Here is a 22,506-nt window from a genome sequence, read left to right as displayed (position 1 = left end):
AGGAAAAAAGTTAGAATTCTGTGATTAAAGTCAGAATTCTGAGAAAAAAGTCTGAATTCTGAGATTAAAGTCAGAATTCTGAGAAAAAAGTCAGAATTCTTAGATTAAAGTCAGAATTCTGACTTTTTTCCCATATTAAACTGAAATAAAATGTAAAAATCAGTAATTTTTTCTCCCAGTAGCCCTAATCCTTTCCTGACTTCTGGTCTTATTGGGTTTTTCTCATTTTCCCTCATATTACACCCATTCAGCTAAAAAAGCTGCAATCAGCTCTACATATTTTCTTTGTTTTTTAATACAGCTGTAGTATCTGGTTCTTTGAAAGTGAACCAAGTCTCCTATTTCCTAAATATGTACTAATCTGATTCAGATACCTCCTTAAAATCTAAAAGAACGGGACAGAGCAAACCAAGCTTGCCATCATGGGCCTCCAAATATTACTCCATTTTCTTTTTTCTTTTTTTTTTTACCCATACAATGTGCCTAAACACTTTAAAAAATATGAATAAAACTGAAATTTTGCTTTAGCAAAACAAAAACAAAATAAAAATTGAAACACATAAGTCATCTAGTTTGATTTAAAGTTGTATTTGTTATTAGGATCTCAATTTGTTGTCCAAAAGCAGCAACTAGTCTTCCTGGGGTCCAGCGCCCCAGAAAATACATGAGAACTGTTAAAAAAAAAGAATAAAAGTAACAGTATACACTAAAAATATAATAAAAGTGGAAAAAAAAGATAAAACAACAATGAAACTTTCAGTAAGACCTAATAATATTCATTCAAAAAAAAAACAAGGTTTCGAATTTTGGTAGTTATGGGTTACAGTTATTTAAAACTCCACATTCAGTTCTCAGAGTTATTTTATTAATGTTAACTAGGATTAATTTATATATACATTCTTTTAATTTAGTGAAGTTGTGTCAGGATGTAAGGGCTAAGCACCCATTACGTCCTGAAGGGCCTCACTCCTATCAAAATTTGTCCAGGGTTGCCTCACTTTCTAGATCTTTATATCGGTAGCTTGCTTTTTAAGTTCTATGCTTAACTACAGTTTTTTTCTTCTTCTAAAGAAACAAAAACAAAGCGTATTTCTATGTCAGGGTTTTAAAACACATGACATACTTAAAAAGGAAATATTTCCTAAATATATATATTGTATATTCTATATATTATAAACAATTCCTTTCCAAGCAACTAATATGCAGTATTCTGATTAAAGATCAAATGAAAGGCTTCAAATAAAATAAAATAAACATCCCTTTTTGTGGCCTTTACTTTAATAACACTACTCTGTTTTATTTCATATCTGGTTTGGTAAATAACAGCCAAATTAGAGGACTAAATATTACACTCGAATTGGATGTTTAAATGGAGGGAAAAAGGAATCATCTTCAAATTGATTATAGAGAAAAGCACTTTTAAAAGTTTCCTTTTTTTGAACATCTTAGATGCCACATGGTCTGACTGGAAGCCATCTACTGATACATCAGTTGTTGCAAAGGGAGCCCTCACCATACAAAGAGTGCTTTCATTTTGCATTCCAATGTTTTGTTTCTGTTTAAAAACTCATTTTCCTGCTAGGATGCAATATTTCATATCTTCTAACAAACATTTTGGGTGTCATGATCCTCAAAAGCAAAAAAAAAAAATGCTTCACATTTGAACACATTGCAATACACAAACTATATACTGTATTCTAACTTATAAAGATATACCTATAGCAGCTGGCACATAGATGTTGAGTAATTTATGTTTTCTAATCTTCTTCAGTCCAGCCTTTTTTGCACATTCCTTCTCATCTTCAGCCCTCTGCTGGTGAATATGGAGTACTGCATCTCATCTCTGATGCAGAGCTTTAACAGCCCAATTGCACTGCTTCAGCACATTTATTTTTTTCTTTCCTTAGTGTCCTTTAAAGCACTTTGGATTGGCTTCAATGGGGCTATATTAATAAACTAGGCTAGTTGAACAAAGTAAACATTTTTCCTGTAGTTCACTCCCCCCAAAACAAAGTTTTAACCTTGCTGCAGTGTTAAGGCCGTAGTCGGCCAGACAAAGCCTTGCCTGGTTATCTGGGCTAATGCTGCTAGTCTTATTGTGGATTAGTGCTGGCCGAAGAGAGCTTTGTCACCTGGCTGCCTTCACTAAAGGAAGAAACAATCTGGCATTACAGCCAAGACATTCCAACCTTTCTAGAATTTTATTAAGCCTGATATAAAAATATGATTTGATGCATTTCTTACTAGGTGTATGTTTAGGTTATTTTTATTTTGGATACTTGCCAATTAGAATATTTTGGCCAATTCCCCCCATGAGCATTTGTGAAGAGTTACTTCCATGGATGCATGAATAAATTCCCTCTGGCCCACTACAGAGAAACCACATGCAATGTGTTGCTAATACTCTTCTGGTATTTTTCTTAGCACATATTTGTTCCTTCTTTTCATCAGAGATGAGAGCAGTCATTTAAACCTTTTCGTTTTCCTCACAGACCTTTTAGCCTGATGTTAGAGCTGCAGCTTTTGATTTTAACAGGTTAAACATATATGTTGAAGTATTTGGAGGTGGGCATCTCCTCAGCATGATGCTGCCACTATTGTACTTTACTGTTGGTATAGTTATTGTTTATACAGGCCTTCTTATGTGACCAAATAGATCTTTCCTGTCTTTGGCCGGAAATTAGCTTTTTCATTTTGGCAGTTTGCAAGCAGGGGATCCATTTAAAAAAAAAAAAAAAAAATCAATACCCCCGTCTGTATTTATGCTACTGTATGTTACCTTGTGGTTTATTATAAGCTTTCAGCCTTTGTAGCTAAGTAGCTTAGCACCCTTACTAACAGTTTTGGGTGCAATGGTTTAAACTTGGACAAAACTAGAAGTTCCAATAAAAAAAAGTACCTACACTGGTTTTGGGATGGATAATAAAACATTACGCTCTTGGAAATGGTGTTCAAAATCTCTGACGCCAGCTGAAGTTAGGTCTTTGCTTCAAATTTATTTCTATTCAGAAACCCGGAAGGCCAGATATAAGCTAGCGTTATTACAGAATGTTGATGATGGCTCTAAAACGTGAGAAGTTTCCCAGCAAAGGATATTTATTAGTGGGTGTGCATGCATATAAACGAGCCAGTATTGATTATTTCCTTAAAGAAAATCTCTATACTTTGGACTTCTTGAAATATCTGCAGCATAAATAAAATATATGCATTTTGGAGACCACCTTGAAAACAACTAAACATGTAAACAAACAAAGAAACAATAAAAACAGAACCAAGACATTTTCAGTAAAAGATTAATCATTTATTTTTTTATTTCATCACATTGCTCTACAAATGAGCAATAGTTAAAAGGTTTGGCACTTGACCCTCTAACACTAATTGTAATTTTCTGCTAAAACATTCATGACAAATATAGTTTCTATTAGATTTTTTTTCCTCCTCTCTAACCCTGTTAAGGCTATACAGTGTGGTCTCTCGTAGGGACTCTTTATGATGCAGGACAACAGAGTCAGAAACGAAAACGGCGATCACTTGTGAATATATCAAAGATTATCTGTGCAAATACCTCAATTTGAGATAGGACATGAATCTAACACACCTGCTAGTTCAAGAAAGCATTGCATAATTAAAAAAAGTGATTAAAAATAACCGCTTTTTACATCAGTTATCAACATGATCCTCATTTAAGTTACATTTTGTTAAAAAACAAAACAAATCAAGGTAGAATTAACAGTGTTAATAAAACTAGATGAGGTGCATAAGATGTTAAACATTTTACGGGAGGTGCAAAAAAAAAAAAAATAAGATGAAAAAATTAATGATGTGATAACAGCCCACTGGAAGGCTGCTCTAATGCCGTTACAAACATGAGACTGTTGTGCTTCTAAGTAGATTACTAATCCTGATCAGCCAAAACAGGCAAATGCATTGTCATGCAAAGAAGACAGGTTTTCATTTACAGAGCGCTGGAATGAGGTGCTTTATGAAGGAGTTAATTTTACTATTCTAGGACAATTTAAGTACAATTCTATCACTTTTAGATTTTATGTTATTATTTTGTTCTAACTGGAGGACAGATGTCATCAACACAGACCAACACTGACACGTATGGCAGTGATACCAGGGTGATCCTGCTGACATGGTTAGACGCTCTCTGAGGTTCGGTAAGGCTCTTTAATGAGTAAGTCCTACATGTGTCCAGACGCCCGATTGATTCTGTAACAATGTTTTTTTTTTTTTTTATGTTCACAGGAAGTCTACGGCTTTTGGTCCGAAGTCTTCTCTATGACCTTAGCTTTGACAGCGATGGAAGGGTTTTCGATATCCGCTTTGCTCTGGACCATCCTCAGCTCCAGCTGAGCTGGACTGGGCTTCTTCCCAGGGCCGGCCATCTCTGCAGGGAAAGAGATGCAGTTACCAAACAAAATCTCACATGTTTGGCTCTTTGCAGCTTTCATAAAAAAAAAAAAAATCCATCTCAACTTGTTCACATTTTGTCACATCTCAACCAAAACCTATAAATAGTTTATCTGGATTTTTTTAACGACAGGGTAAAAGTATAGCATAAATGGGAAGTTTAAAGGAAATTATCAGCATTTTCTACATGTCTACATTTTTATAATTAAAGTCTTAATGTGGCAAGAAGCCCTTCTACTCAGACACCTGTAAAAAATTAAAATAAATCCAGTTAAACAAATCTCCCTCAGAAGTCCTTGTTAATAAAAATAAATTCCTTATGTTTAGAATTATCTCTCAGAATAAGTCCAGCTGTTCTTTGTTGGAGAACAGTTTTGATACAAAAGCATCAGAAAGAATAAAAATCTAAACTAGGGTTAGCTTATGAAGCAATGCACGCTTTATATACATCTCCCAGATATCTTTGTAATCCATCTTCTGAGGAGGCCACAGCTGCAACCCGACCGAGATACGACCGTCCACCCAAACTCGGCTCCAAATAAGGGAGGAGACGGATGGGCCCACATACAGGGCAAGAAAACCTGTTAAGAGTTCTACATGAGAGTTGGGTGGAGGTTCGCTTCCAGAGGAACGAATGAAATCAAATCACATTCATGAATTAAGATCATGTTTACATACACCTCAAATCCGACTGAACTGGAGGTCATTTCTAAGGAAGAATAAGCAGTTTGAGATAAACGCTGAAAGAGGCACAGCTGCTGCTCGAGAAAAAGGTGGTTCTGCAAACTACTAACTCATTTGGGCTGATTGTATACAGTAAACCCTCGCTATGACGTGGTTCTCCTTTAGCGGCCTAGCAGCTTCACAGATTGCATTGTGTTCTGCATTCTGACTGGCTAAACAGTCTCCACGCATCTTCTCTACCTGTGTGTCAATAACGTTGGGGTTTAATAGACATATACAAATGCTTTGCCAAATATAAGTTTGCACCGACAAAGGCACATGCGGATGGGCCCAATAGGCAGAGGAAGATGTTAACTATCGTAGAATAAGTTAAACTTCTGGGCATGCTTAAGGAGGGTAGAAGCTATGCGGCTGTAGGTCGCCATAACAAAACTAATGAATATTCCGTTTGTTTCATAAAGAAGTTGGAAAATAACATAAGGATGACAGCAGCAAAAAGTTTTAATAAGGATGCAAAAAAGGGCTGCAACTGTCCACAACAAGACCGTGGCTAGGATGGAGGCTGCATTAGCTTTATGGATTAATGAGTGCAGAAAAAAAGAACATTACGCTAGATAGGAACGTTATCTGCACAAAGCTAGATAACGGTATCAAACTGACAGCGATGACATTCACGACAGAAGAGGAGGAGGATGCAGATACCGGGCCATTAATGAGTGCTGTTCACACAGTACCAAGCGTATTTAATGCTAGCAAGGGCTGGTTTGAAAAATGTAAGAAACAATTTGGACTTAAATATGTTTCTCCGCATGGAGAGACCGCCTCTGCTACTGGTGCCTGGTGGAAAAGCATTTGTGAACAATACGCAGATACAAGCCTGAACTAGTTTTTAATAATTACTATAAAAAAATAAAGGTTACTACTTCACGGATTTCGCCTATCACAGAACATAACCCCCCCGAAAAGCGAGGCTTCACTGTTTTGATAAAAAGTCTACCAGTCAAACATAATGAATAATGTGTGTTGGAGTGACCCCTTAGAGAATGTGGAAACATGACAGGCATTAAAACAATGTTCAGAAAACAGTCAGGAGCTTACCATTGGCATAAGTGATGGTCCTCTTAATGACATGGTGCATAACTGAAGCCGTCTTTTCACAGGCAGTCTGAAAAGTAAAAAGGAGCAAAGGTTATGTTGAAATGCAATTTTCCTTTAAAGGAAGTTCTGAACACCTTTAGAACTTGTTCTAAGATTACTGGAGCGTTTGACTGAAGACCGACCCTTACCTTAAGGTCCTTGGGATGATGGTGAGTCCAGGCCAGCAGCATGGCAGCAAACAGGTCCCCTGTCCCCACAAACACGGCGTCGACTTTTGGGATGTCCAGGCTGATTTTCTGGCTGGTACTGGTCCCATCTGGGTTCTCTGAGAAAAACAACAGGTCCCAAAGATCGACCACATTAGAAGACGGAAATGGACTTGCGGGTGCATATTAACTGGAAATAAACAGCGGAAAGCTAAAACAATAAAGAGAAATAAACAAATTGACTTTATTTCGTAGTGATCAAAGTGAAATGAAAAAGCATTCGCCTCTTAGTCGATGATTACAATAGTTATACTATTCAATCCTTCTGTTTAAAACATTATTAATAGGAGAAGAAATATGAATCACTCTGAAATGAATTAACTGGTTTTGGGATCCTTTGCAGCAACCACTCTCATAGGTAGTTTCTGTTAACCATCAATGAGGCGTTCAAGGCGTGAGTTCAAGTCGAACCATCTAATTTAAACTAGGTCCAGACTTTAACGAGGCCATTTCAAAACATTAATATTGAGCTATTCAGAAGCAGATTTATAGGTTTTTTTATTACATTTGTGCTGCTTAATAACTCAGAGCTAACTTTGATTTGTTTAAGCATTAAGACCATTGATGTGAGTGTGACATCATCCAGGGACTCAAACAGTCCATAGATGATGTCACACTCACATCAACTCAAGCAACAAATTCAACAACTCAAGCAAATTTAACACGGTTCTTCTTTAAGCAGTTTAAACCTTTAAAAGGAAAACCTTGATGAATATAAGCTGTACAGCACTACATGTTAGTAACACCACACTGAAAACCTAATAGTTATTAAATAAGCAACATCTACTATCGTCTAAAAACATGGCAGCCATATTGAATCATAAACTCTGAGCTGGTCATTGACAGATTCCAGCCTGTCATTTTGCAAAAGAAGGAGGGGAAAACATTTTCTCTGAACGTTTTTACGAATCTCTAGAGAAGCGGTGAGCGAATCTTTTTACCAGTGGCGTCTTTCCTGGTTCCCAATAAAAAACAAAAATCAAGTAAAATTCTAGGGTTGTAAGGGCTGGGTATCTTTCTCCAAAGTCCTGAATCGATTCGATTTTGATTAATAACGTTCTAAATCGAATAATTTCGATTAGATCTGTTTTTGCAACAATGAAAGTGGTTCAACTGTGTTTCAAAATACTCATGTATTTTATTTTTTCCTGTCTTATTAAACACATAGCGCAAACTTGTAAATCAGAGTTTAAACTTGAACAAAACTGTCTCATAAGTGCAAACTTCTTTGTGAAAATAAAAAAATTGAAGCCTCACTCACTCAGACATGCATGACCTGCATTAACTTCACTGCACAAACCATATTTGCAGCGTTGTCTGTAACAACTACAGGGTGTTTGCTGGTCAGCCCACAATTGTTAATGTCTTCAGTCAACCTATTGGCTATATTTGCAGCTGTCTGACTTAAAGTAAACTTGCAAAAATGTAAAGGAATCGATTCAAAATCGGGGGGTGGGGGGTTGACTTTCCTGCAGCATGAACAGAGTATAGCTCTCTTCTCTTAAACCAAGTTTAACAAATGGTTGCATCCAAGTCTAGATGTTTGATATCTTTTCACAATTAAATGAAAAAGAACAAAAACATGTGATGAATACAAAGTGCTGCTTTCAATTTTGAGAAGATATCGTATTTGTCAGCATCTTTTTTTTTGAAAAGCCTGTAAAATATGAACCCCATCAGATTTTAAATGTGTATTTGCATCAAAAGACAACTTCAGGCCATTCTTTAATTAGCGAACGAAGCAAATAGTTCTAAGGGTCTCAAATGGTCCCGGAGGGCCACACTTTGGACACCCCTGCTCTACAGGCAATCTCTTTGTATGATTTAACGTGGGATGGTCAAACCAACATAAACATCCCAACACGCCCATTAGAAAACACTCATCTCTGTTGCTGTGATCAATCTAGAAACAAAAAAAAAAATAAAAAATCAATTTACTTATTTTTTGGCTCCCAAGTGCCACCAAGAACTGGTCCCCATTTTTGGAGCGCAGATCTGTACTGGTGAGGACTACCGTCTCTGGACCCATTTCATGAAGCAAGTCCATCACCTGGAGAACAGAGAAGGAACCTGCTTCATCAAAGGCTAAAACTGACATTTGAATCCAAATTCAACACAGAGGAAATGTTGCCAATACTCACCTTAACAGCGTCTTCCTCTGTGTTTATTTTCTTTCCAGTTAACAACCTGATAAAACCATAAATGCGGATCACAAGCTTAGGGAAAGGTGTGTGACAGCAGCTTAAAGTGCACTTACTCTGCTTCAAACTGGTTTGGGGTGAGAATATCTGCCAAAGGAACCACTTTGTTCTTGTAGACGGGCAGCAGATTTTCTGGAACATACTGACAAACACAGAAAAAAAACATAACACTTTTCAAAGAGACTAAACATTCACAGATGAAAAACATATTTACAGCTTTAAACGTCCAGATATTTATTGGATCACTATAGAGATGCTGCAGAGAAAACAGATGGACATCTGATGACAGCTTCTTACCATAGCACCATTGTCTCCCATAACAGGATCGCAAACTGGAATAAAAACAACATTTGGCATCACTTAGGGACATGTTTTATTGTTTAAAGCTAGAAAGTCATCCATACCATACCTACCATATACCAAGCTGGGGGAGGCCTTCTTTAGTTCCTGGATAATATCAACCACCACTTCCAAGAAGGATATATCTCTGCTGTAGCCTTAGGGAAATAAAAAAAAACATGACATTTAATTTTACTTATGCCTTAGCTCTAAATGTTTCATGATGAGTGGAAATATTGTTCCATGCATGTCGTACTGCACAGACTATAGATTAGTCTATGGGTGTCCTCAAGAAGTTAAATATTAAAGAAAATCAGAGGTTTAATCATGAATCCTATTGCATCAAATTCAGATAATTTAGTCTTTTAAGAGCTAAAGATGTTTGCTTCAGAGATTTAGAGCAGATTGTTGAGAGCGTAATGTCCTTAAACATCCCGTCATGCATTCCGTCATGGCCACTTCTTTACATTCAGATATCAAACATGTTGGAATAAAATGTTTATAATTCCACTTTTGCATAAAATGACATATGAGCTTAACTAGTTTAGTGCTTATTTCCCAAGAGGATTTATTTAGAAAATGCTGGAAAGCAGATTGGTTGTCCAGTTAAGCAGTTGTCATTAATGGAAGACACATTTTTAAATGTGTCTTCCATTAAATGGAAGACACATACCGTCACAAAAATGTGACGGTATGCTTCTCCCCGCAGGCCTTACTGGGCAGGCCGTTAGCCGTGGCTTCGGGTCGGGTTCGGTTGTTCCGTTCCCCGCTGGCTCCCTCCCACGTCCGCCGGAGTTCTCGGACCAGCCCTGGATGTGACGCCTCGGTTCTGCTGCACTGTAGTCGACCAAAATCCCGGACGACTTTGAAATTCACCCCGGACATTTTTTTAGGTATGAAAAGTAGGACATGATCGGGAAAAGGAGGACATCTGGTCACATTTAATCAACAAAACCTTTGTGACCCATGCTGTACCTCCGTGGACCCCTTGTTCGATCTCCGATCTACTGAACTGTCTCCAACCAAACCTTTAGGGGGAGCTCTACATATAGCCCCTTGAGTAGGGACAAAGAAGAAGAATGCTAGCTCCTGTTAGCATGTTGGCTCGCAGCAGTAAGAGCTTCTACTGAAAGATGGGGCTACATCAGCTGTTTATTTTAGCTCTGGTGGGGTTGGGTCCAGTCTTTTCACTGGTTTGGAAGCTTTAATGTGGCAAATAAATGTCATAAAGTGCGAATTTGCGACATTTGTTCTTGCCTGCTGCTAGCATGTTCTTATGCTAAATGATAATTAGCCCCTTACTCTTTCATTTCCAAATGTGACTTCTCCCTCTGGTGGTTAGAAAAAAATAAAAGGAAAAAGTCACAGAAAAGCCTCGCCTTCTTATAAGCTGCACGGTTCAAAGCATGGGAAAAAAGTAGCGGCTTATAGTCCTGAAAATACCGTACTTTGATCTTTCAGTATCAACTTGTTTATATAATGTCTACCATCATCTTAAACCCACCTGTTAGAATATAGTCATACTGGTTGACCTTGTTGAGTTTGATGCCTTCATAGAGCACATTCAGCTCCTCGGCGGTCAGCACCTGTCCCTTCCAGTGGGCATAGCCTGAGCAAAAAACGCAAAGGTCAAAGGTCAGTGTCCTGAAAGCAAACTGGGTTTGATTGAAACCAAAACAAAACAGGAAGATGCCCCCCAAAATGAATAAATGTTGAAGGTGAGACATTTTTTTTTAGCTAAATGTTAACAGAACTTATTAAAGAAGGAAAAAACAACAACATTTTATTTAAAAAGATAACCCTCCCCCCATTTGCTATGCGTCTAGTCTCAATTTCTTTGTGCCAACAGGGGCCTCCACACTGACTGAATGGGAACCTTGTATTCTGGAAGCCTACTCCCTCTTCCTTTTGTTTCCTGTTCACCACTAACCTGGAATAAATCCCAAAGAAGCTGCTCTGACTGCTAATGATGACAGACGCACATTTCTAGTTTCCTGCACCCCAAAGTACCACTGAACAGTAAATGCACCTCTATAAGGAAAGATCACTGCAAAGCAGAAACTTGCACCATGGCTGCATCATTTACACACATCTGGAAGAAGTATGAAGATTACAGCTCAATGATTGATCAGAAAACCTTCCAAACACGTTTTTTGTTTTCCAAGTAACTCCAATGTAAATGTCTTCCAATCCTTTGGAGGAGGTGCATTCTTCCCATATTCTGGCACATGACGCTCAGAAAATAATCTCATCATCTCTGCATGCGTCCTGAGCTGTTCTACTTGCACAAGGCTGTAGCTATCCTTCCTTTCAGCAACATTTTAATACCCATTTCACTACACTGCATTTTTAGTTTTTCAGATGAAAATTCATAATAGTTTTAGTCACAATTCAGTCATTTCATATGTGAGGGTTTTAGTCAAAAATAAAACTCTGTTTTTGTCCCGTTTTAGATTTATTTAAATGTATTCTATCTGTAAATTACCTGCATATGAATTACACCTCCTATAAAAGTCAGCAAGAGAAGACAAAACAGATATACTGCATATCTATGGTATTTTGTTTAAAAACATGTGAATATATTATGCATCATCATTTGTTAAAACACATTGACTAAAAACCTGGTTTTTATTGATTTGACTATTTTGCTCAGCTTATATAGTCTAAAATGACTATATTTAGCAAAAAACACATTTTTTAAATGTATGCGACCTGTATGTGATCTCCTGTGTGAACTGTAGTCATACAACGCAAGTGTCCCGCATGCGCAGTAGAGGACCCAATGACGTCACAAAGCAGCGTTCTCTGTGCTTACGGAAGTAAACATGGATGGTAATGCTAACCATAAAAACATAAAATATTTTCAAGACGGTTAAATATAAATACTGTTCTCTGCATCATCATTGTCCACCATGTTTGCTTGCTGCCCAGAATAGTGACCTTTGTCGGGTATTAATGACATTCAGGTCGGATGAATGCGACCTGATCGTTCAGACACAGGTCGCATTTGAAAAGAACAGATTTGTATCGGATTCAGGACCATAGAGCCAATTGGTCTGGTTCGCATTGGAAAAAATCGTATCCGTGTTGTGGTCAGACTGCCATTAAAAAAAAATCAGACACAGGTCGCATATGGGCCAAACAAAATCGGATTTGGGTCATTTCTGGCTGCAGTGTGAACATAGCCAAAAAGTCTAAGTTTATTTTTATTCTTTTTGTTAAGATCTGAGGGCAGAGAAGAGCAAATGGAACATCCTAAAAAATTACTTTTGTAGAGATTTTAGACGAAGAAAACAACAATCTACTTGTAGAAAATGAACTGTTGTTGATACAAATTCAAAAGTAGTGTAGCTTAATATGGCTAACTGACTGAGCTAAAAGAGGCTAACCTGTTAGCTACTGATCACAGCTAGCCACAGCGCTACCCAGCTCTATCCCTTTATACCATGGTCTAACAGTTAGTTTGTTCACCATAAACAGACTTTTTTCAGTTTGTTTATCGATCAGGTAAAACTTCATCGGTCATTAGACACGCTAACGGACGCTGCGTGATGTTATCGTTGTCAGGGCAACCACTATGTTTTACATCATGCGGCAATGTTCAACCAATCAAGTAGCGTAACGTCACTGGCATGCGAAGGACCAAAGAAGATCTGGTACCTACACTGGCATATTGGCTAGTTTTTCTGACAGTAGGAAAGCAGGTATGAGACAGGGGAGAGACATGCGGCCAAGGACTACAGGTCGGATTCAAACCCGGGACTAAACCACAGATGATACTTCTGCAACCGCACATATCAAATGTCCCTTGGGTCTGGTCAAGAACCAGTTTTGCTGGAATGCTTCTGCACCGTCGGTCTGGAATTTCTAGGGACGCACAGCAGTTTCTCGCTAAAGCGCAAGCGGGAGCTTATTCGAAAACACGCAATAACACTCCTTTGGATCCCACTCAAGGATCTGGCTGATCTCCCTCCAGGAGTTGGCAGAGACCTTGGCATCTTTATATAATTTGTCTGAAGCATCGTACAAGTGGTTGTACTACCGAACCTCCTCGATTAACCTTTCGTCATAGTTGTCCATTGTAGTTGTTCCCCGGTTTTTAAAAACAGCGCGCCCCGGCACCGAATCGAGAAGGACGACCTCACAGACAGTTGGAAAGGCATACCAAGGACCAATCACAGCTGCTTTTTGTCTGCGCACTCTTCCACTTGAGGTCTGTGCGGGTTTGCGGCCGTCCGATGGATAGTCAGGGACAGATTTGATGGTTGCAGAGGCTATGCCTCATTAGCATAAATTGGCCTTAAGGGTGGTGCGCACTAACCACTGCACCACCTGCACACCCATCATTATCCTGTCTGTCAGTTCCCCTCTCACTTACTCCTCTCAATTAGCAAACATTCAGAGGCCAGAAACTCAGTGTTCATAAATCACAATAATAAATAAATTATTAAACCATTTCCTCTAAAGCTGAACCATTTAAGTTCTTTTCTTAGAAAAAAAAAATAAGGACAAAATTAAGCAGGTCTACTAGACATCAGAGCAGCTCAATGTTTTGTTCATAACAGAGATGAGTTAATAAACTCCAGGGTTTCTTTCAAGCATGTAAAACTGCTTTAGGCAACAAGGTAATTTGCTCCTGTCTTTGGATCCATGTCCCAAGTCCAACTGCACACATATAATTATGCAATCCAGCTCATTTCGGATCCTTCCTTACCAGTTTATGCTAATATAATCAATAATATATTCCTTACTTTCCTAACTAGGGGTTTTAAGAGTTTTTGTATTTGATAATCCTGATTAAGTTTAATATTCTGACAAGATATAAATAGCAGCATGAAGCAACAAAACAGAAAAAAAGATTAATGAAGATACTTTGACTGATATTTATTTTAAAAGAGATCCAAGAAGAGATCCCGCAGCGCTCGGTTCTGTTCTGTGGGCTGAACCTGGAGGAGACGGGTTTTAAGGCCCATTTATGCTTCTGACGCATAGCCTCTGCAAATGTCAAATCGGTCTCTGTGCCAAAAATCCTGAGTACGCGTCAGAGGGTCGCAAACCTCAAGCGGAAGTGCGCAGACAAAAAGCAGATATGATTGGTCATTGGTATGCCCTTCCTGCTGTCTGTTTGGTCGTCCTTCTCGATTCGGTGTGATCCGTCGAAGTTCTCGCGTGTTCTAGAATAGTCTCCCCCTTGCGCTTTGGCAAGAAACTGCTTTACGTCCCTAGAAGTTCCAGGTCGACGGTGCAAAAGCATATCAGCAAAACTGGTTCTTGACCAGACCCAAGTGGCATTAGATGTGTGCGGTTGCAGAAGTATAATCTGCCCTTTAGAAAACCATTAACTTCTCATTTTTCGGTCAAACACTAAGTCCACGTCTCTGAACCTGATGACCTCCTTTAAACACAGATAGATAAACCACACATAAAGAACATCTTAGAAGACAAAGTACAGATTAACTCTGTGTTTCACTGCTTTTTTCTGAGCTCAGTAATAGTACACTGTGTCTAAACACATTGCTTTAAATCCAAACTAAAAGAAGTCACTCTTTTAGTTTTTTGAATCACTTATCAGAGAGGGTTTTTTGTTTAAAAAATAAATAAAGAGTAAGATTTGGCTATGAAACTGGTTTTGTTTCCATCAGTACTGAAGGAACGGACATGACAGGCCAGACTAGTTTAGAAACCCATAAACATAACCTTAGTTCATCCCGTTGGCACAGAATCAGCTTTAACATGTCTTCTTGGAAGACTAAGCCATCATTAAGATGGTGGTGTTCCTCTGCTCAGCTCTTGTCCTGCTGTCGGAACCACATGTTGGCCAGACCAAGGCTGGACTTCTGGGAAACCAGTGGGCTGCAGCCAAAAACAAAACCTCACGGGATTGTCCAGACATTTAAATGAAGGAGTGATTCTTTTTAAAAACTTAATTTATGTTGTGATGGTCACATGTTCAGTAACACCACACAACCACTTTTTCATGTTTTAACACACAGTGGCATAAATGTATTGGTTTGTTTATTTTTATTTTGACAATATTAGAAGACATTAGCTCTAATTGTAGCGTGCAGATTTGGTTAACATTTGTATATTTTATTTTTTCAAATGCTTAATATTGTTTGTGCTTTCTTTTCTGGTGTTGTGGGAGAATGCAAAGGAATCTTGCTGACATACTCATTGCTCATTTTGTTCATTTTGTTTAGTAATAGTAATTTAAAATGAATCCTTAAGCTAACTGTTTAGTTATTTGTTGTTAAATATGTGTAGATGTTCTTTCTAACTCTTCCTCAGTGTGTCAGTCTGCTCTGATCAGCCAGTATTTAAGTCCCCTTTCTTTGTGCAGTTAGTTTGAAGTTGTATGTTTAACTTTGATATTTTTGCCCTAAGTTAGTCTCTTCATTTGACCTCTTTTAAGGGCATTGTAATCCTTGTTTGGATTGTTTTTACTTTGGGGAAATAAAACCCATTTTCTTGATAATCAGCACTCGGTCCCTCACATAGGTAAAAAAAAAGGACAACAATTGGAAAAAGTATTGATAACCCTTTGCATTTCTCACATATTTATTATACAATAAAACCACCAATGCTTGTTAGCATGGGATTTATTTGTAATTAAAGTTATTTAAGACAAAATTTAAATTAAAAAAAGAAACGCAAAACCATCCTGTGTTAGATCTTTTTTCCTTTTAACCCCATTTTGTTCAAAAGTTTCTTCTTCAACTCCAGTGTCTGCTAACCCTTTAGGTTTAATAGGACTCATGTTTAACGGGGATCCAAGGAGCTTCAAATAAACTACATCCAGTTTTTAGCTTGTGGCATAAAATGAAGATTGAGAGAAATCTTTAGCACGACGGCCACTTTGCTCAAGTGTTTTTGCGTGTAAAACCTTTGAGCTTTGCAGTCCAGCTGACTGTCCTGATGTGGTCAGGGGGGTTTCTTATGAAAACAAAGCTGCTTTTGTTTCCTGAGGCCACATGATGATGAGCAAATAAAGGGATCTGGTGATTTTTTAATCAGCATAGGATGAAGATTGATGGTCTTTTGTAATCGTTTGCGTTTAAGGAAGGAAAAGGTTGTCAAAAACCACAAGCCACACTGGTGCTGGGAATTCCACACGCTCTGCACCAACCTTACAAAGCCCGGTTGAACAGGCTTTGTCCAAACAACCCCTAACATTACAAAGAAAATATCAGTACCTTTTTCTTTCTGCATCACATCTCCCACGCTCTCTACAGAGAAGCAGTGGCACGTAGCAATACCCCACTATCTTAAAGAGACAGTACAAATTACAGCTGTTACATACGCCAACTTCCTCATGTGTTTGAACATGTATGAAGCTGTAAAACACAGAGGGCCTCGGAGCTTCTTTGATACCATGAATTGACTGAGCATCCCGATGTTACTTGAGGACACGACACTGACCTGTGTGATTGGAAAACTGCACAGAGTTGATGGAGTCCACCTCAAAGCCCAGCACCTGGAAAAACAGGAATGGAGCAGCTGTGAAAAGAGAAAACAATAACATCTCCACAAACGCTGATCCCAATAGGCGTCTCTGTTACACTGAACAGTGAGAACAGCAGGGATGAGGATCAAGTTCTGTTTTCCATCCAAAAGGTGATACCAGGAGAGGCCGCTAACGCAAACGTACAGTAAATGGATCAACAACGGGACTGGGAAACTATCTTTTTAGAACAATTTAAGCCCAGCTAGGCCCAAGGTCTGCCTTTAATACAAAATCTTTAATGTTTCAAAGTGGATGTCATGTTGAAAATAGCATTTTCTTTTAGCTTTTAGCTCAGTGGGAACCCAGCACTGGTTCAGAACCTTTTTAAATTGTTTGCCGTTTTGTGTTATTAAATAGAAATGGTTTTATTCATTAAAAGGCTGCAAGAAATTAAAGAGTTAAAGACTTAATTTGTATTAATTATAATTATTTTTTGCATATAGAATTAAATTAGCTTTAGTTTCTAAAAGACTCAGTTTCTAAAAAGCCGAACTGAGAAGATCTTTCATTTCAAAACTTTCAGTTTGAAGTAATTTACAAAAACTTAAATTTCTTGATGTATTTATTTAATCAATGATACTGACAATTCGAATTTCAATGCATTTCATTTGGAGTTCATTAAATATACAGATCGACAGTAGAATGCAAGTGAAATAGGCAGAAAAATTGTCCGATTACAAATCAAAATCTATAAAAAAGCATGACGTGCACTCGTATTAGCCTCCAATAAACCTCTTAAAAATAAAAACTGAGCTAAATACAAGCAGCTCCTCTATGAAGGCCTCAGCAATTTGTTAGAGAACATTAGTGAGCATCATGAAGACCAAGAGTCCCTCTGAAAAATCCATCATCTTAAAATGAAAAGAGCGAACCATGTCTAAAACCCACCAAGATGTATCCGACAGTCAGACAAGGAGAGCTTTAATCATAGAAGCAGCAAATAGATCCACAGCTCATAAACATGACATCTACTAGTCAGTCAATCTAAAAAGTTGTCCTATTTTTTGCAAGCATTAGAAGAACAGAGACATTTCTAAAGACACTCTGAAAAGCTCCCATCTGCAGTTTGCCTTGCTTCAAAGCCATGAAAATAATGTGAAAGAAGCTGCCCCCATCAAATGATACAAATATAGTGGTTAGGGCATAGGGCCCAGTTCCACAGACTGCCACTCTGGGTCTCTGAGCAAGACCCTCAATCCCTGATTGCTCCCCGGGCGCTGCACAATGGCAGCCCACTGCTCCCCAAAGGGGATGGGTTAAATGCAGAGTTTCCATTGTGAGATCAATAAAGTAGGGTTGTCACGATACTAAACTTTTCAACTCGATACCGATACCAAGTAAAATATTCGATACTCAATGTCATTTTCGATACCACAAGGATAAAAACAAAGACTCAAAAATTCAACAGAACTTTTTTTCATTAATAAACAAAATACAATAAATAGATAAATAAATACAATAAAAATATTTTGAGGTTGTATGCTGTGCACAATATTAAGCAAGCTTGATAAAAAAAACTTACAAAATTAAAATTATGTGTTCCTTCCTTGTCTATGCTTTACACTAGGGCTGCAACTAACGATTATTTTAAAAATCGATGAATCGGCCGATTATTTTTTCGATTAATCGATGAATCGGACCAAAAAAAAAATTTTATATTAACCTCTTTATTCCAAAATAAACATTTTAGACAGAACAAACAAGCACACAAGTACAGGTTGCTCATTAACTGTACTGGTGCAATATGAAAAATAAATGTTTGTGTAAAAACTACGCAAACTTACATGAGAAATGTAGCTGTACATCCACAAAATATAGGCTACTTTGGTTCATAAAGCGCAAAAAGAGACAGGCATTTTTGTTTTTTAAAGCCCCTAAGGGGTTCAACAATAGGTCCCCCCATTTCAAGAAATTAGTTTTTTTTAGACTAGAAGAGTTCTGCCTTTTAAGACAGGAAAGTATAGCAGTTAAAGTTGCTGCTTGAGAAAATACTGAACCATAGAGATAAAAATAGCCCTGTGATTCAAATTATAAATTGTATTTGGAATAAAAATGAGAGAACTAGGGGTGGTAAAAAAACACATCCTCCAAAGACAGATATTTACATGGGAATGTGGCAGATAATTAATTGACATATTACTGATCTTGCTGGATTTTGTTCTGCTTTACTTCCATAAATTGCAGGATCTTCTTTTCTTTATCTTTGCCAGAAGATTTAAACTTTAAAAGCCTTGCCCTCATAATTTGCAAGTTAATTTATTTATAAAGAAAATATAAACGCTGCTTAAACAAATGTAAATGAAATTAAAAGTAAAATAAGTAGCCAACCTTATCCCTGTCTGTAACCTACTAACAAGGTAAGGAAAGCATCAGATGAGCTACCTGAGAAACTAACGTTACGTTTCCCCACTTTAAAACCAAACAAACATGGTTACTCATCCTGCTGATCAGCTATCTTCACTGCCATCGAAGGCTCCAAAGTGTTTTCTTTTCAGGTGCTGCGTCATAACAGTGGTGCTTCCGTGCCATGTTAATTTCTTTTGAAAAAAGTTGCATGTTATCACTTTTTTCACTTTACAAAGCGCAGGCTATTTTAATTATTGTGATCAATTTGCGCCGTCAATCCCGGCGCATGCGCGCTTCATTTGCAGTCTGGACGCTGAGGGTAAACTCCTCACTAAAATCCTGCGGCTCTGACTGCCGCGCTGAGAGGGATTCCTGTGGGAGAGGGAGAAAGGCGTTGGGATGGGGGAGGCGCCCCAAGGCAGGCAAAAGCCGCCAGTGACACCGTAAAAAGTCGCCAGATTTGTCGCTAGTCGCTTTTTTGAAAAATAGTCGCTGGAGGGGTCTGAAAAGTCGCTGAGTTGGCAACACTGCAACTGCGGCGCTGACTCGCTCCGCCATATTTTTTTTTCTTCCCCCGGATGACGGCGGCGGCGGATGACGCATTAATCGCGCGACACAACTAATCGATGATTAAATTCGTTGCCAACGCTTTTAAAAGTCGATTTTTATCGATTTTATCGATTCGTTGTTGCAGCCCTACTTTACACACATAACAATGACACTAGACAAACCGGTTAAAAAACGAAAAATAATTCTCAGCAGCTGCACCTGTTACAGAAAAAAGTCTGAAACCGAAAATTGCACAGAATTATTCAATCACACTGTGTTCAGAAAGTGCATTTTCCTCTAATCTGCGCATAAGATGAATGACTGTTTAGGTGGCACTGGTGGTGGCACTGTATCGATACTTTTGAAAATAGGGTACTTTGAAAATTAGAATATTGTGAAAAGGTTCAAAATTGATGGCCCCTGGTGCCACACTCTAATCAGCTAATTAACTCAAACCACCTGCAAAAGCCTTTAAATGGTCTTTCAGTCTAGTTCTATAGGCTACACAATCATGGGGAAGACTGCTGACTTGACAGTTGTCCAAAAGACGACCATCGACACCTTGCACAAGGAGGGCAAGACACAAAAGGTCATCGCTAAAGAGGCTGGCTGTTCACAGAGCTCAGTGTCCAAGCACATTAATAGAGAGGCGAAGGGAAGGAAAAGATGTGGTCGAAAAAAGTGTACAAGCAAGAGAGATAACCGCACCCTGGAGAGGATTGTGAAACAAAACCCATTCAAAAATGTGGGGGAGATTCACAAAGAGTGGACTGCAGCTGGAGTGAGTGCTTCAAGAACCACCACACACAGACGTATGAAAGACATGGGTTTCTGCTGTCGCATTCCTTGTGTCAAGCCACTCTTGAACCACAGACAGCGTCAGAAGCGTCTTGCCTGGGCTAAAGAGAAACAGGACTGGACTGCTGGTGAGTGGTCCAAAGTCATGTCCTCTGATGAAAGTAAATTTTGCATTTCCTTTGGAAATCAAGGTCCCAGAGTCTGGAGGAAAAGAAGAGAGGCACTTCATCCACGTTGCTTGAAGTCCAGTGTAAAGTTTCCACAGTCAGTGATGGTTTGGGGTGCCATGTCATCTGCTGGTGTTGGTCCATTGTGTTTTCTGAGGTCCAGGGTCAACGCAGCCACATACCAGGAAGTTTTAGAGCACTTCATGCTTCCTGCAGCTGACCAACTTTTTGGAGATGCAGATTTCATTTTCCAACAGGACTTGGCACCTGCACACAGTGCCAAAGCTACCAGTACCTGGTTGAAGGACCATGGTATCCCTGTTCTTAATTGGCCAGCAAACTCTCCTGACCTTAACCCCATAGAAAATCTATGGGGTATTGTGAAGAAGAAGATGCAATACACCAGACCCAACAATTCAGAAGAGCTAAAAGCCACTATTAGAGCAACCTGGGCTATCATAACACCTGAGCAGTGCCACAGACTGATCGACTCCATGCCACGCCGCATTGCTGCAGTAATACAGGCCAAAGGAGGCCCAACTAAATACTGAGTGCTGTACATGCTCATACTTTTCATGTTCATACTTTTCAGTTGGCCAACATTTCTATAAATCCTTTGTTTTTATTGGTCTTCAGTAATATTCTAATTTTCTGATATGATGAATTTGAGATTTTCATTTGTTGTCATTTGTAATCATCAAAATTAAACAAAATAAACATCTGAAATATATGAGTTTGTATGTAATGTATGAATATAATATACAAGTTTCACTTTTTAAATGGAATTACTGAAATCAATCTACTTTTTCATGATATTCAAATTTTATGACCAGCACCTGTAGATGTTGGAGATTGGCCTGTTTTTCCAGTGTAGTACTGTTTCTCTGACTGTGACTGGCTGGATGTGCTCTCTTCATCTTTTGACATGGTAGCTGGCTCAAAGCTCGTCTGCCTGGCTGTGTGTTTCCTGGACGAGGCCACCCTTACAGCTCCTTTTTGTATCTCTACATCTGTCTCCTTGAACCCCAGTCGGCCTCGGCAGATGGCCGCTCACACTGAGCCTGGTTCTGCTGGAGGTTAAAAGGCAGTTTTTCCTCTCCACTGTCGCTACAAGCATGCTTAGTGTTAGGGATTGCATGAGTCATTGAGTCGATGCAATTAACTGGCTTTCCTTAGGTAGAAAACTTTGAATCAATTTGACTGTATGATCTGGTGAACTGTAAAGAGCCTTGAGATGACATGTGTTGAATTGGCGCTATAGAAATAAACTGAATTGAATTGAGACTCAGTTGTTTTACAAAAGAGAAGCAAAAATATGGAAGCAGTGGAAAGGCTGAAGAAAACATTCACTACAAGACCTGCAGCTGTCAACTGAAGCAAGGGAGCAGTATACAAATGTACAGAACAAGTATTATATTTAGGTCCCAATAAAACATAATCAGTCTTTTAAAATGAAGAAATGTTTAAAAGTTCAAAAGGGATGAAAACATTTACAGATTAACCTTATAAAAAGTGACAAATCTACCATTTCCAAATTAATTTCATACAGTGACGGGAACCTGTCTGGATCATTAAACCGTTCTGTGATGGAAAGTCATAGAATTAATTAGTTTAGGGTCGCTTCTAAAAGCAAACATCTTCTGTAAATGAAAAGTGGTGACAGGAGCAACGGCTTTTAACCTCACCTGTAAAGGAAATGTTGCAGACTTGTTCCCCACGTAACCCCTGACAACATGACTCTGGATTGACAAGATCCTACACTCCATGACAGTATTTTTAAAAGCACCCGAGGGAGATGAATGAAATCAAACCAAAAACCAAATTTAAAGCTCAGTGAAATGCTAAAAGTTAGCAAATTAGTGGTCCGCCATTGAAGGACACAAGCCGACGCCGTTTACGATGCTCAGGCTGGTAGCAGCTTTTTTTCTTCAGGCAGCTAAAGGGACACCTAACGTGAGGCGTTCAAGGAGTCGGAAGAAATGGGAACTTCGACACAGACAGCTTAAAGCTACAGATCAGGATAATTGAATTGCGGTTTTGGTTAAGGTTATAAGGATTAATTAATAACATCCGCGTCTTCACTTTGTATGAATTCAGATCTTAGAGGGGCCTGAAGTTAACCTCAAATACGTAAAAAC

General features: G+C 38.6%; 1 protein-coding gene across 1 annotated transcript; it reads right to left on the bottom strand.

Moving 5' to 3' along the window:
- Window positions 1-3,279: 3,279 nt before the first annotated feature.
- On the bottom strand, window positions 3,280-22,306 carry LOC119777479 (pyridoxal kinase-like). The gene is made up of 11 exons (XM_038276366.1): window positions 22,054-22,306; window positions 16,424-16,478; window positions 10,509-10,613; window positions 9,079-9,162; window positions 8,963-8,997; window positions 8,722-8,807; window positions 8,606-8,651; window positions 8,403-8,514; window positions 6,387-6,523; window positions 6,199-6,265; window positions 3,280-4,393 (listed from the first exon to the last, which is right to left on the bottom strand). The coding sequence occupies exons 1-11, from the start codon at window positions 22,132-22,134 to the stop codon at window positions 4,257-4,259; spliced, it is 945 nt and encodes a 314-aa protein (XP_038132294.1). The 5' UTR covers window positions 22,135-22,306; the 3' UTR covers window positions 3,280-4,256.
- Between the last annotated feature and the right edge of the window lie 200 nt (window positions 22,307-22,506).

This window comes from Cyprinodon tularosa, unplaced genomic scaffold, assembly GCF_016077235.1.
Source record: "Cyprinodon tularosa strain WSP-4 unplaced genomic scaffold, ASM1607723v1 ctg124, whole genome shotgun sequence".
In the NCBI taxonomy this organism is placed as follows: Eukaryota; Metazoa; Chordata; class Actinopteri; order Cyprinodontiformes; family Cyprinodontidae; genus Cyprinodon; species Cyprinodon tularosa.
Note: the sequence above shows the minus strand (reverse complement) of the source record. Positions and strands in the feature narration are given on the sequence as shown.

Excerpts from the sequence above, each read along its gene's own strand:
- LOC119777479 (XM_038276366.1), bottom strand. The coding sequence starts at position 22,134 with ATGGAGTGTAGGATCTTGTCAATCCAGAGTCATGTTGTCAGGGGTTAC. Across the intron at positions 16,479-22,053 it reads CTGCAACATTTCCTTTACAG|GTGCTGGGCTTTGAGGTGGA; the intron begins GTGAGGTTAAAA and ends CTGTTTTTCCAG. Across the intron at positions 8,808-8,962 it reads TGGGAGACAATGGTGCTATG|TATGTTCCAGAAAATCTGCT; the intron begins GTAAGAAGCTGT and ends TGTGTTTGTCAG.